Genomic DNA, 12859 nt, shown 5'->3' on the forward strand with positions numbered 1-12859 from the left:
AATAGAAACTACCCAAAAGTCACAGTTGTGTAAAATTAACAATATCGTGTTAAAATATTACTTTGGTAAAAGTGACAGTCACCCGTACAAGTCTGAAAGTATCTGATAATAAATGTACTTAAGTATGAAAGTAAAAGTAAATAGTACATATCTTTACCTTTATGTCTGTAATGTATGTGTTGGGCTGACTGATATTCAGCATTTTTCTGATTTTTAATCGATTGCTGATCAAACAAATACATTTTAATATGTTCTACTTTGGCTCTGATCAAGCATGTAATCTGCAGAGTAACTAGTTACTGAAGTCATCAAGTAACTGCAGAATTTAAAGTACAAAGTTTGCCTCCAAACTGGTGAAGTGGAAGTATAAAGTAACAGAAAATGAAAAGTACCTCAAAATTAAACTCTTCATGTGTTTTCTTTCTTCCCTTCTCTGTGATTTTGCCTGCTGATCACTTTTAAATGACTCATATTGACTTTATGTGTTTTTACTTTTTCTCTTCTGCCTTCTTGTCTGAACTCCTGAGACCAGACATCCTCGTGTGTGACTTGACCGTCGACTGAGTTTCCTGCTTTTGCTTGTTTGTCAAAGTACTAAATAAAGTTTATCACAAGTTTATTTTCGAGTAAATGTACTTAGTTACATTCCATCACCGCTACGGGCTAATCGATTAATCGACTAGTTATTGCAGCTCTGTGCTGACTTTATCAGGGGGCTGCAGTTTGTTGTTCCTGCCAGCAGGTGGCGACAGATCTCAGCGCTGCAGCTGAGGTCGCCTCTCTGCAGCTTCTCGTCACTTCGCTGTCATTCTGCAACTTCGGAGCCGTTTGTCTGAATGTTTTCTGTATTTTTATGCGTGTGTGTTTCACCCGCAGCCGGTCAGAGAGATAAAGAGAAATGAGTGTTGCTCTGATTACAGTTTGGTTTTGGAGACACCTGTAGGAAACCACAGAGGTAGTTCCTCTGAGCTGCTGAGGAGGAACTAAACGATCATTTTCTATCATCAGGATGTGAAATTCATAATGACACACGTAAAAAAAAAAAAAAAACAGAAAGGCAGCGTGTTAGAAAAAAAAAAAAAAAAAAGCTTTAAAGTGTGTTTACACAGAGAGTAACTCGAGGAGGGCGGGGTCAGGGTCGTGGAAGCGGAGCGGGGCGGGCGGTGCCTACAGTCGCCCATGCCCCCTTTCGCCCTCCGCTCGCTGCGCTGCGGGGGAAGAAGCGTGAACTTGAACGCAGCCTTCACTGCTCACAGAGCGAGTCCAGGCAGAGGCCAGCCAGTCTTATCAGTCCGTCCGCCGCCGCTCAGGTTTCGGTCAACTTATCGGGGAAGGAGCAGCTGGACGGATTTCTGGAGGGTGTTCTGGTTTGGAGCTGTTTGGGACCCTGAACGGTGCCGGACGCGGGACGCTCGACGCGATGTCCAGGCGCAAACTTGGCAGCAGACCGCAGCACCTGAGTGCAATTCAAGGTAAGAGCAGCGGTGTGTGTGTGTGTGTGTGTGTGTGTGTGTGGGCACGTTGAAGCTGGATGTGTGTTTGTTTGTCAGGTAAAAAAAAGTAAAATAAATTCAGGTCACAGCTTTGTTTCATTGTCGGTCTGCGCGCATGGTTTGGGATGCGCGCTGGCACCAATTACCTAATAATGAATGAACGTGTTGTCGTTTTAATTTAAAAACACTTCCCAGCGAGTGTTTTAAAGTATCTTTGTCCTCAGTAAGCCAACATGGATGTGTTTTAATCCCCTCCGTGGGCTTCACAGGCAGATATTCAAATAAGGAATCATGATTTTCTTGTCATGTTTGTCCTGATGTGCACTGTTACTGCAGTTGTGTTGATAGAGGAAGGACCGGTTTGCTGGCACGCTCTCCTCACATGCTACAGGTCCGAACACGATGATTAATATTTCCAAGGTAGACGATGATCAAGTTTCTCGGCAGGTCTGTGGGACAGTTTCCCCTCCACTGCCTCTCTGGCGCACAAGAAAACCAGGTGGTTGGGTCGTTTGTTTGTTTGTTTTTTAAAACACTTGAATGATGTCAATTAAAAAAAAAGAGTACAAGAGTCCACTCACAGTGTTCAGACACGAAGACAAAGATGCAGCTCAGGAAACGAGAGAAACTTCAACACCATTCTTGTTTTTACAGTTCTCTACTGGAGACCAGTGGTGCGTGTCTGCTGTGACCACAGGCCCTGACTCAATCCTGTGCGTGTGTGTGTGTGTGTGTGTGTGTGTGTGTGTGTGTGTGACCGCGCCTTGCAAGTCTGCACAAACAGCGCAGCCCTGAAACAGGAAAGGTGACATTTTTTCACAAACAACTGGCGAGATCCGACTTCAGACTGTACTGTCTGTACCTGTCCTGTATGTTAGCCCAGGCAGGTGGATCCAGTCCAGGCATCAAGGTGTGCCCATGACCGCGTTGAGCAATAATAGTGTACTGACCTCCCCTCTCCTCCTCCTCCTCCTCCTCCTCCCCCCAACCTCCACCTCCTCCTCCTCCACCTGAGTGAAAAGAGGCTTGGTTGAACTTGTGTCCACTGCCTCAACAACTCTCCCAGGTGCTCTTGGCTGCATGAATGCAACTCATTTCAGCTCCCTGCTCACCACACAAGATTTGTCAGGTTGTTAAGGTTGAATCAGATGAGCTGTCCTCACTCTCTCTCTACACACACACACACACACACACACACACACACACATAAACACAGGGGCTGTTCTTATCTCTAACACCTTCAGTCAGTTTTTTTTTCTCTTTTATTGCAATCCACTTCCTGTTGAGAAACTCCCGCTGCCTGTAGCCCGTAGCTGTAACTGTGAGTGAAATGTGAGGAGCCTCGGTGGCGTTAGTGCGTCTTTTTAACACCAATAATCTGTTGGTTATTGTTTGTCACGTTAGCTGTGGGGCGGCGATGCTCCTGCTGAGGTGGACAGTTGCACCCGGCAGCAGCTGCAGCCTCGGTGAGAGCGAGCAGATCTGTTCTGGGGTGTTTAAAGGAAGTGGTCAGTATTGGCCTAGTTGCTTTAGAGCTCAACTGAAACTAGCGCTCTCAATCAACACGCCTGTTTGTTGTTCCACTGAGGTCTAACAGTATTTGTGCCACTTTCGGTTGCTGATGTGTCAGAGCATGGTCAAAGACTCCTCGAAGAGATATCCTTAATGAGCGCTCGTCCTGAGGTGTTAAAGAAACTACTGATGTTTTCACAGACTGTGTCAAAAACCTACACTGAGTGGAAAAGATGATTTGCACCCAACTGCAGAAAGAAAAGGGTGAAAAGTACTGAGTGAAGTCAGTTCACCTACTGTTTGAACTACAGCCCGACCAATATGCAGTTACCAATATCACATTTTTAGCAGTGGTTATTAAAAAATATATAAAAGGTTAGGGATTAGGGGTGATTTAATAATTATAAATCACCTCAAGCATCATTTCCTTCACTGTGTTCTTTAAAACCAAAAAGTTTGCATATCAGCCGATCTGCACGAGATTTATCTGCGATAGGCCGATAATATCAGCTAACGGATACATCAGTCTGCTCTAGTTTGAGCTGTTACTCTGACGTCTTCAGACGTCTCGTTTTGTTTGACCAACAGTCCAAAACTCAAAGATATTTTCACTTTACTGTCAAATGAGCTTTTATAAATAACATGAGATTTACATCCTCTCAAATTTTTGGGTATCCTTATATCACAATATGGCTTTAAAGGAGCACTATGTAGTTTTGGGAATCAGAAGGGTTTGACTTTCTTCTCCAAAACTACATAATGCACCTTAAAGTTGTGTTTTCCTGTTTTTAAAGGCTGCATTACAACTCCTGAAGATTTTATCAAAACTTAAACCGTGTGAACATTTTGTGAAAGCACCGATAGTAATCTCTGCAATGTCATCGCAGTATCGATATCGAGGTATTTGTTGGAAAGTATGCGTGAAGATTTATGAAGTGCTTCTGAGGACATTTCATTTCATTGTGTTTCGCAACGAATGAGACTCGGGGGAAAATCAACTTTCTTAAAAAATGTCCTATCTGTTAGTCATTAAACTTTCCTCCTCATGTTCCTCAGATACCCCTGACATGGCGGATGGCGCCACTCCATCAGACGACCACCTCCCTCCTCCTCCTCCTCCGCAGGTCCGGGCTCCAGACGACGGTCGCGACCTCCTGACCTGCGGCCAGTGCAGCCGGGCCTTCCCCCTCGCCCACATCTTGGCGTTCATCCAGCACAAACAGGGCGGCTGCCGCTCCCGAAGCCAAGCCCCTAACGCCAACGCCACGCCCCCCTCACCCGCCAACCGAGCGCAGCATCGCGTCGCCAACGCCGAGCCGGGGCCGGGCTTCATCGAGCTGAGGAGAGGAAGGGCCGGCGGCGACAGAGCGTGGGGGGAGGAGCCCAGTGTGAGGGTGGAGCGAAACAAAGCAGGTGAGCGAAGAAGAAGAAGATGGCAGGTTGCTAATTAGTGACTCTGTTGTTTTGTTTTCATTTTTTTTTTCAACCGCCCTCCTCTTCATTTAACAACTGTCCCCCTCCTCCCCCCTCTCGAGTCCAGCTCATTAGCTAGCCGTTGCCATTAGCAGACCTGCGTGAGTTAGTGACGCACAGGCTAATTGTGTGGAAAGGATAGGCGTCAGGAGCGTTCAGAGGGCACCGAGGGTCCCCGAGGGCTCCACGCTGAGCAACTGAGCTCCAGAGCTGCCTTTATGTCCCCGACTGTCAGTCTCTGAGGTCGAACGGCCAGGTAAACATGTTTCTCCCTCTCTACGTCCTGGACAACGGAGACCGAAACCACCTCCTCTTAAAAACCAGCTCGGGAGCGCATTTCAGCGCTGACAAGGCCATCGGAGAAGGATGCGACGGTGTTAGTCATGCAGCGCAGGATGAAAATGGTCAGAGGAGTGGATGTGAGGCTGTGCGTGCAGCTCTCCTCGCTGTCATGACACTGTAATGGAGGACGTTGCATCATGTGCAGCTCCTCCGCCATCTCCCACTGTTCTGCCCCGGGCCGAGCCACCTGAGCTCCTGGGAATCTCACACACATCTTCTTTTTCTTCACCTTGTTTTCTACATTTTCATCCCTCTCTTACGAGTCTCCTCAGCGCGTCCAACGCGAGCGCAGATTTTCCTAAAAGGTCTTTCTTCTTCTTCACGCCTTTTCCGCTGCTGTTTTTAGACGAGATGGTTGTGCCAAATAGAGTACGTCACGGTGCGGGTCAATCAGCAATTCATGAATGCTCATTAAAATCCTTTTGAAGAATTCTCACTTCTTGGAGTTTGAGACGGAGGCTTGTGTTTCAGATGCATTTTGAAGGTCACGACTGCAGACTCATAGCAGGTACGAGTGGCCCTTTGGCACGCATTTTGAAACTCTCCCCTCTCTGCCATGTTACGAACGCACACACACGTTAGCAGTTCCTTCCTCTGTGTAACGCTCAGGGGACTGCCGCACACACCGTTTCCGCCTGTCCACAACCTCCCTCTTGTTTTTCTATTTCAGTCTGTTTTTCATCTCTCTCGTCTCTCACTTAGCATCCGAGAGCGAGCCAGTTTGGTAATTTGGTGGCCGCAGGATTATACAACAAACCAAACACGAGGCGAGGCGAGGTGGGGGGGGGGGGCTCAAGAGCACGATGGCTGGTGAATAATGAAAAAGTGGATAAGTTTGGATTAAAGTTTTATCAGCGAATGGAGGTTGTTTGGAGTTTTTTTTTTTTTTTTGCGAAGCTTTTAGTGGGTTTTTTTTTATCTCGATGAAGTTTGAGGACAGTTTTAATTGGACGTGTGAGTAATAGGAAGTCTATGTGTGAGGGAGGGAAACCGAAGCTTGAGAGATGACTGAAAGTGAAAGAGCAGTTATCCCACAACAGAAAGGCCCTCCATGTCTGCGAGGACGGAGGAGAAAAGGGGGTAGAGAAAGGGAGAGGGATGGATTACTGAAGAGCCGCGTGCATCTGTCTCATTCCTTTTTATTTATTCTCCTTGTTTGTTTTTTTTCCCCTCCTCATCTCCAACATCCCCCCCTCCTTATTTCTTCCCCCCATCTTCAACACACTTTCGCTTTGCCCTCTTTCAATTTCTCGCCCCCCCCATCCTCCACTCACCCACCACCCTCCATCGCCTCCCTCCTCCTCCTCCTCCTCCTCCTCCTCCTCCTCCTCTCTTTTCTCCTCCCTCTGCCTCCCAAGGGAAAAGAGATTCTGCCTGCTGCTCGTTAGTGCTCCCAGCCAATCTGCATTTTTAATTAGTAGTTATTGCTTCTGCTTAATATTCAAGTGCTACCCCGGGCCAAATGGGAATCCTTACAAAAAAAAAAAAAAAAGAAGAAGCGGCGAGGAGTGAGAGAGAGAGAGAGAGAGAGGGAAGGAAAGAGAAACCGGCTGGGTATTGTGTTTCACTCCAGGACCCTGAGACAAAAGCACCCCCCTCCGCCACCCCTCCGCCCCCCTCAGGGAAAGATTTGGAAGGTTTTGGGGGGGTGGAGGGGTGAGGAGAGTCGGGGTTGGAGGATGGGTCTCAAGTACAATCCAAAGGGGGTGACATATTTTCGTGGTGTCTCTTGGCCCCCCGTACTACATTATAATCTTTTTATCTCATTTTCTTTTTATCTCCTGAGCCCTGACCTACCTACCTCTCCCTCTACGTCTCCCTCTTCCTTTTTTTTTTTCCCTCGCTCTCACTCTTCACCCTATTTTTAAAAAGAAAGTATCTCAACTTCTCCTGGGTTTCCTCCTCGGGCTAGGTTAAAGGACATGAACACCACAGCTCCTCTCTCCGTCTCCAGACAGAGGGAGGGCGGGAGAGAAAGGGGAAAAAGAGAAAGAAACAGTTGCTCTCTTTTTCATCTTCACTCTCCTCCCCCCCTCCAGTAAAATACAGAAGGATTTGACTTGAGGAAACATGAAAGAGGCTTATACCAGAGTCGGCTTTGAACCTCTCCAAAAAAGAAGGAGAAAAAAAAAAGAACTGTTTTCCCCCTCAATTTGGGGATCTTCTCTCCAATTTTGATTTATGCAGAAAGGCCTCATTTGTCAAGCAGGCTGAGTCAGTGCCTGATTTGCATAAAGCGTTCGTTTTCTACGTTCTGCTAATTAGCAATTTGCAGCTTAATTGGAGAGTGGCTCTCGGTTAGGAGACAAAGCTATCCACATATAAAAATATCTCCAGATGTACTTTGGCGACACGACTCGCATCTCTGCTTTGAGTCGTACTTTTCCACACTTTCTCCTCGTCTCGTTCCTCGTCACCTCGCTCTTTTCTTCACCTCGCATCCATTTGACGCCGTAACATACCGTCTGATACTCGTGTTCCTGCGCAGCTTTCATAACTTTAAAGCAGCCATAATCGATGTTTGTGTGCTAGCAAAGGGTCACATGACTTGAGGTCGTTCACAGTGATGAAACCACAGATAACAATCGCTCAACTCTTCGGTTCCCCTCAGCTGTACGGAGGTCTTTTAACTCATTGTTTTGATTCTTAACCGCATCTTTGCTCTCACCTTTGTCATTGTGATGTTAAGTGGGCGGCTGTTCTGCAAAAAAGCTTCAAAACCCCTCCGAACGGGACATGTTGAAGACACGACAGCGGACAGACACAGTTAGGTCTGAAGACCAAAATCAGAGCTAAAATGATGGTGAATATCGACTTACAATCATCAGGTGGACACAATCAAAAAACCCAAGATAAACAGCACAACAGCTGCTAGTACAGACAAATAGGTCAGCAACGCTTGTGATTAATTATCTATGTTTAATTAAACGCTAGTAGTGGAGGCTGATGTCTGTTACATCCTGAAAAGGGTGTGTTAGGGGCCAATCAGGGATATTTCGCCTCCGTTTCCGGCTGTCTAAATTAAAAAACGCAACCCCAAACAAGCAAGCAGCTTAGCCTCGACGTGTGAGGTAACATGGATTTCACTTTGGTTATGATGACAGGGAAAACCCTGGCTTCATACCTGCTGGACGTGCAGAAGGCAGCTAACAACTTTAAAAATATTTCAGAAGTTGTGTTTTCAGCTTGTTGCCTGAAGATCATTTGTTCTCTCCTAGTGGAAAACAAGACATTTCAAAGTAAACTGACAACCACTAATCAAAATGTCTAACTCGGTCTGGTCTGTCTTTGTTTTCCAGTTTCTGACGAGCCCTCCTATTTCACCTGCCAGCAGTGTGAAGGCCTGTTTCCATCTGCCTGGGCGCTCCTGCAGCACGCCCAGCACACACACTCCTTCAGCATCTACCAAGAGGACGATGAGGACGACATTAGAGGAGGAGGAAGAGGAGGACTCAAACAGCAGAAGCCCGCTGCAGCCACCCTGGACCCTCGCCGCCTGAGCCAAGCTCTCGCCTCTGCCTTTCAGCCCTCCGCCCTGCGCCTCAGTCGCTCCCGTCAGACACACACCACCTCCTCCTCCTCCTCCTCCGGTAACCTGCAGGCTCTGAACTTTTCGGTGCGGCTCAGGGAGCTCGCCGAGGGGAATGGCAACACCGCCGGCAGCTCTCCTGGAGGCCTGGTGCTGTCTCCGTCCTCCTCTCCGCCAGCAGCTTCTCCCTTTCCTCAGAACAGCGCCCTCCAGGCTGAGTTCCACTGCGAGCCGTGCGACCAGAGCTTCCAGTCCCTGCGCGCCCTGTCTGCCCACCGCCGGACTCACAACTGCGAGAGGCCCTATCACTGCGGCGTGTGCGGGGAGGCCTTCACCCAGAGCGGCCAGCTGGCCCGTCACATAAGGAGCCATCACAGGGTGGCTGGCGGTGCAGGAGGCGGATACGAGTTGGTGGAGATGGCGGTGATGGAGGAGGATGTAGGGAGGCAGGGGATGAGAGGGAGATTTCAGATGCAGCCAGCCGGAATCATGGGCAAGGGAGTGATCGGTGCAGATGTGAGAGCTCAAGGCCCCTCCGAGCTGGACCTGACCCTGCCCAAACACCCTTCCATCGCTTCAGGCCTCATGCTGCTGACCTCAGAGGTGAGACCGTCAGACCGGGAGCTGCTGAGGCTTTACCAGTGCCAGAGAGAGGGGGGAGAAAGAGCGGAGGAGGAGGGAGAGGGGCAGGGGGAGCCTCCGCACACCTCACCCTGCGCCAGCCCCTCTGAAGGCTCGCTGGAGAGCGGAGAGACGGGCGGCAGCGGCGAGAGCGGCATCGCCAGCGGCAACTGCACGCCCAAACGTCCAGAGATGGGCGACAGGGTGCGAGGAGTCGGAGAGTGGGAGAATGAGAGGGGAGAGATGATAGAGAGGGAGAACGAGTGGAGCTCGGTCAAAGTGAGCGAGGCTGTGCAGGAGTGGCAGAGGGAGAACGAGCGGAGGAGTGTAGGAGGAGCTGTCAGCAGCGGAGGAAACAACAGCAGCACCACGGCCGGCTCAGGCGGCAAGAAGAAGAAAGACGAGGCGTGCGAGTACTGTGGTAAACAGTTCAGAAACAGCAGCAACCTGACTGTGCACCGCCGCAGTCACACGGGCGAGAGACCCTACCGCTGCGGCCTCTGCAACTACGCCTGCGCCCAGAGTTCAAAGTTAACGCGCCACATGAAGACCCACGGCGCCCAGGGAGCCAAGGCTTCCTTTCTGTGCCAGCTGTGTGCCGTGCCCTTCACCGTCTACGCCACGCTGGAGAAACACCTGAAGAAAGTTCACGGCCTGAGCCACGCCAGCGTTGGAGCGTACGCACAGGCCAGCGCCGCGGACACTCTGGCCGCCATCAAGGCCGAAGAAGCAGCAGCAGTGGTGGTGAAAATGGAGGAGGACGAAGCCAGTTTGGATCAGATCGAAATGGAGAGCAAAGTGCAGAGCGATGTGGTGAAAAGCATGGAGGCGGAGGAGGGGCAGAGCCAAGCGGAGTACGTGGAGAACATTAGGAGTCCAGTCATGGTGGGAGCACCTGAGAGCAACGCAGAAATGAGCTTGGCTTTGACTTCTGCGCCGTGAGAGCTGCTCTCATCCACTAATTGACATTTAAAATGTATAGGATTTAACTCGCCCGCTCAAATAAACAGAACTCGTCCCATCATTGAACTGACAGTCAAGTTAAACTGGAATCAAGTTTAAAGAAGAAGCTGAAGGAAGCAGCAGGCGGTCCCGTCCTCTCTGCCAGCACGGAGGCACCCAGCAGCCGTCACACGCTGTTCATGATTGTATGCAAAGCTGCTGGGTGAAACTAAGTGCCTACAGTTCTTTAGACCACAGAGCAAAAACAAGGCCATGACATTCAGCAGGGAGATTACCAGAGCTCTTGAACAGGAAGTGAACCGCCACAGTCCACACCGACACAGGAAACTGATCACCATGTTGCAGCGCAGGATGCAAAAGACGAGTGATTTATCTCTCTGGTGACCCACTGGACAGATTATTAACTGTCAGATAATATAAAGGGGATTATATTGAATTAAAAAAGGCATAGCAATAAAAAAAAAGCGATGTTAATATATTTTCAGCATCAGCAGATGGAGAGAGGTCTTACTGTGCTACCTAGCTGTTGCTGGTTTTCTTTTGGAGAAGACCTTTTAAAGACTAAAGATGTTCGAACAGACACGAGGGTGATATGAATCCAAACACTGTCTGCCTGCAGTTTCTCAGACTCTTCTTTTTAAAGGCGCTTGGTTGTCACAACACTTGTCACTTAACGTAATGTTTACAGGGCTCACGGGGCCTGGCAAAGGTTGTGCTCCTGACTTTGTGACAGTATGTATGGATGGTTTTTTGTTTTTTTCTTATTTTATAAATGTGAATAATGAGACTTAAAAGTCTCGTCTACTGATGTTTTTTCTTTTTCAGGATTAGTTTTCTATGCATAAAAAACTGCAATTTTACCTACATGTGAAACGGGTGTGTATTATTTTCCTCTATTTGTATCTATTATTGTGATGGTAACTTCTCTCTTTCACTGTTTACATTTGTAAAGTGCCGGACTGCTTGAAGCTCGTGCATGTTTTGCAGCCATTTTTTTTTGTTTTGTTTTGTTTTGTTGTCTGTGTTTGAATTATTCCTAATTTATGGATGCTGCATGTTGGTGGTTGTGTAACGGAAAAAAAAAAAAAAAAAAGAAGCTGTTCCACTGCTGAACTAAAGGGTTGAGAGGTGACGGAGTAGCTGGTCGTTTGGTGGAGTTGTGTTGGAGGTGAGCACTTGGGTGAGTGAGTTGTGTGAATGTTTTTGTGTGTAGATACATATTGGAAAACATCCTCAGGTGACACCTCTACTTGAACCCTCTGTCCTGTGATCACGTGTCCACGGCAGGACTCAGCCGCTCGTAATCTGGAGAATATATCGATATTTTTATCTCGCATTTATGAAGTGCTTCTGAGGAGATTTCAAAATACCGTGTAGGGTGGTCACAGTACCAAAATGTTAAACGTCGATACAATAGCAGTTTGAAAAAATGACTCGATACCTCTCTCCATACCAAGGCGAAAAGAAAAACTAAACAACACACAGCTGTGCAGCCTCGGGCTAAAAATCTGATTGTAGATCTGTTTTTTTTTTAATAGCTTTGATACTGAATGTGAATGTTGTTGGTGTTGCTTTAAAGACAACATCCCCACTCCACTGCTGGCTGCACAGCTAACTGTGCTTAGCTAATGGCAGCTACAGTGAGAAGCAGTTGGCGGTTACTCTGGTAAAATGCTGCTCCTTATTTACAGTCAGATGAATCGGGGGCTCTGTGAAATTTTCGTCCTAGCCTACTCCATTTCTAAGCTAACGTTAGCTGCTGTTGCTCTCCGTCAGCGGAGCAGAAGGGGCACGGAGACGAGGCATAAAGTCATTAAACAACGCAAACAAATCGTCGTCCACAGGCTTGTACAGGCGACCGAGAGAGACGGAGATGGTCTAATTTTTCACGTCACGCTCACATATGGCCAGTAAAAAAGTCATTAATAAATGCAAAAATTACATAGAGCCCCTTTAATATCTTGTGTCATGCGATATTGCTTAAAGGCCGTATTTCGCAGCCCTGCGTGTCGTGCTTCTGACAGGTGATCATGTGTCAACGATGAGGATTTAGGTTCAGAAAGTTAAACAGGAGGACAAGTACAACAGGACAAAGTGGTCGAGTAGAGTGCTGCCAACTTTGTCGTGACTACTGTGATGACTGTGTTACCATAACTATGTCAGGGAAAACAAATTCTTGTGTGTGTTGTGGACTGAATGATTCTGAGTGCAGTGTAACTGTTCAGGGATAATATTGTGTACATAGATTCTTGCTGTTGCTCTACTTATTATTATTGTTATTATTATTATTATTAATATTAACTGCCTCCACTTTTCCTAGCATCGTCTCCTTTACGCTGGCTATTGTGAAGCTATACCGCTCTGCTGTCTTTGTAAACTCGACACCATTTTGTAATTGAGGAGCCTCAATAAAGAGTTGGGGTGACATATTTTTGTGTTGTGGAGTCTTTTCTCTCTCTCTCTCTCTCACACGTCTTTTTCTGCTTTTTTTTTTCTTCTGTTCTTATTCTGGTCCCAACAACAAAGCTTCTGAAACTATTTTTAAGCATCTCCTCTCACCAGGACGTTGTCTTAGTCAGTGTGGGTCGTTCCTCTGAGGACCACAGTCAGCACTGAGTTATTAATTTTTAATGTGAGTGTTTGGATTAGGGACCCTCACTCCTTGTTTACATCCTTGTGATGTTACCGGCTTTGTCTGGAAAACACTGTAATGTAATTCCAGCGGGGTGTGTATATGCGAGTGTGTGTGCTATATGTGCATATGTAGATATATTTGAGTTGGTGTCAATCATCCTGCAGGTTGTGAGATGAGTGCAGCGAGCTGTGATGGGACACGGGCGACAAGGGTTTCTCAGGATGCGAAATTAAGGAGGTGGGGAGGCGTGTGTGTGTGTGCGTGCGTGCATGAGGGGGGGCAGTTTGGTTA

The 12859-nt window shown here is 47.8% G+C and overlaps 1 protein-coding gene across 1 annotated transcript; it reads left to right on the forward strand.

Moving 5' to 3' along the window:
• The first annotated feature begins 1219 nt into the window (after positions 1-1219).
• Positions 1220-12362, forward strand: znf296 (zinc finger protein 296). The gene is made up of 3 exons (XM_084350623.1): positions 1220-1472; positions 4062-4418; positions 8120-12362. Exons 1-3 carry the CDS (start codon positions 1421-1423, stop codon positions 9910-9912), a joined length of 2202 nt encoding a protein of 733 aa, XP_084206749.1. The 5' UTR covers positions 1220-1420; the 3' UTR covers positions 9913-12362.
• The last annotated feature ends 497 nt before the right edge of the window (positions 12363-12859 follow it).

The sequence above is a fragment of the Pagrus pagrus genome (genome assembly GCF_965226575.1).
Source record: "Pagrus pagrus genome assembly, chromosome: 4".
Taxonomy (NCBI): Eukaryota; Metazoa; Chordata; class Actinopteri; order Spariformes; family Sparidae; genus Pagrus; species Pagrus pagrus.

What these genes read in the sequence shown, in the direction of transcription:
- znf296 (XM_084350623.1), top strand. Translation starts at nt 1,421, where the DNA reads ATGTCCAGGCGCAAACTTGGCAGCAGACCGCAGCACCTGAGTGCAATT. An exon ending in GCACCTGAGTGCAATTCAAG is followed by an intron (nt 1,473 to 4,061) that starts GTAAGAGCAGCG and finishes CATGTTCCTCAG; the next exon opens with ATACCCCTGACATGGCGGAT. An exon ending in GGTGGAGCGAAACAAAGCAG is followed by an intron (nt 4,419 to 8,119) that starts GTGAGCGAAGAA and finishes TTTGTTTTCCAG; the next exon opens with TTTCTGACGAGCCCTCCTAT.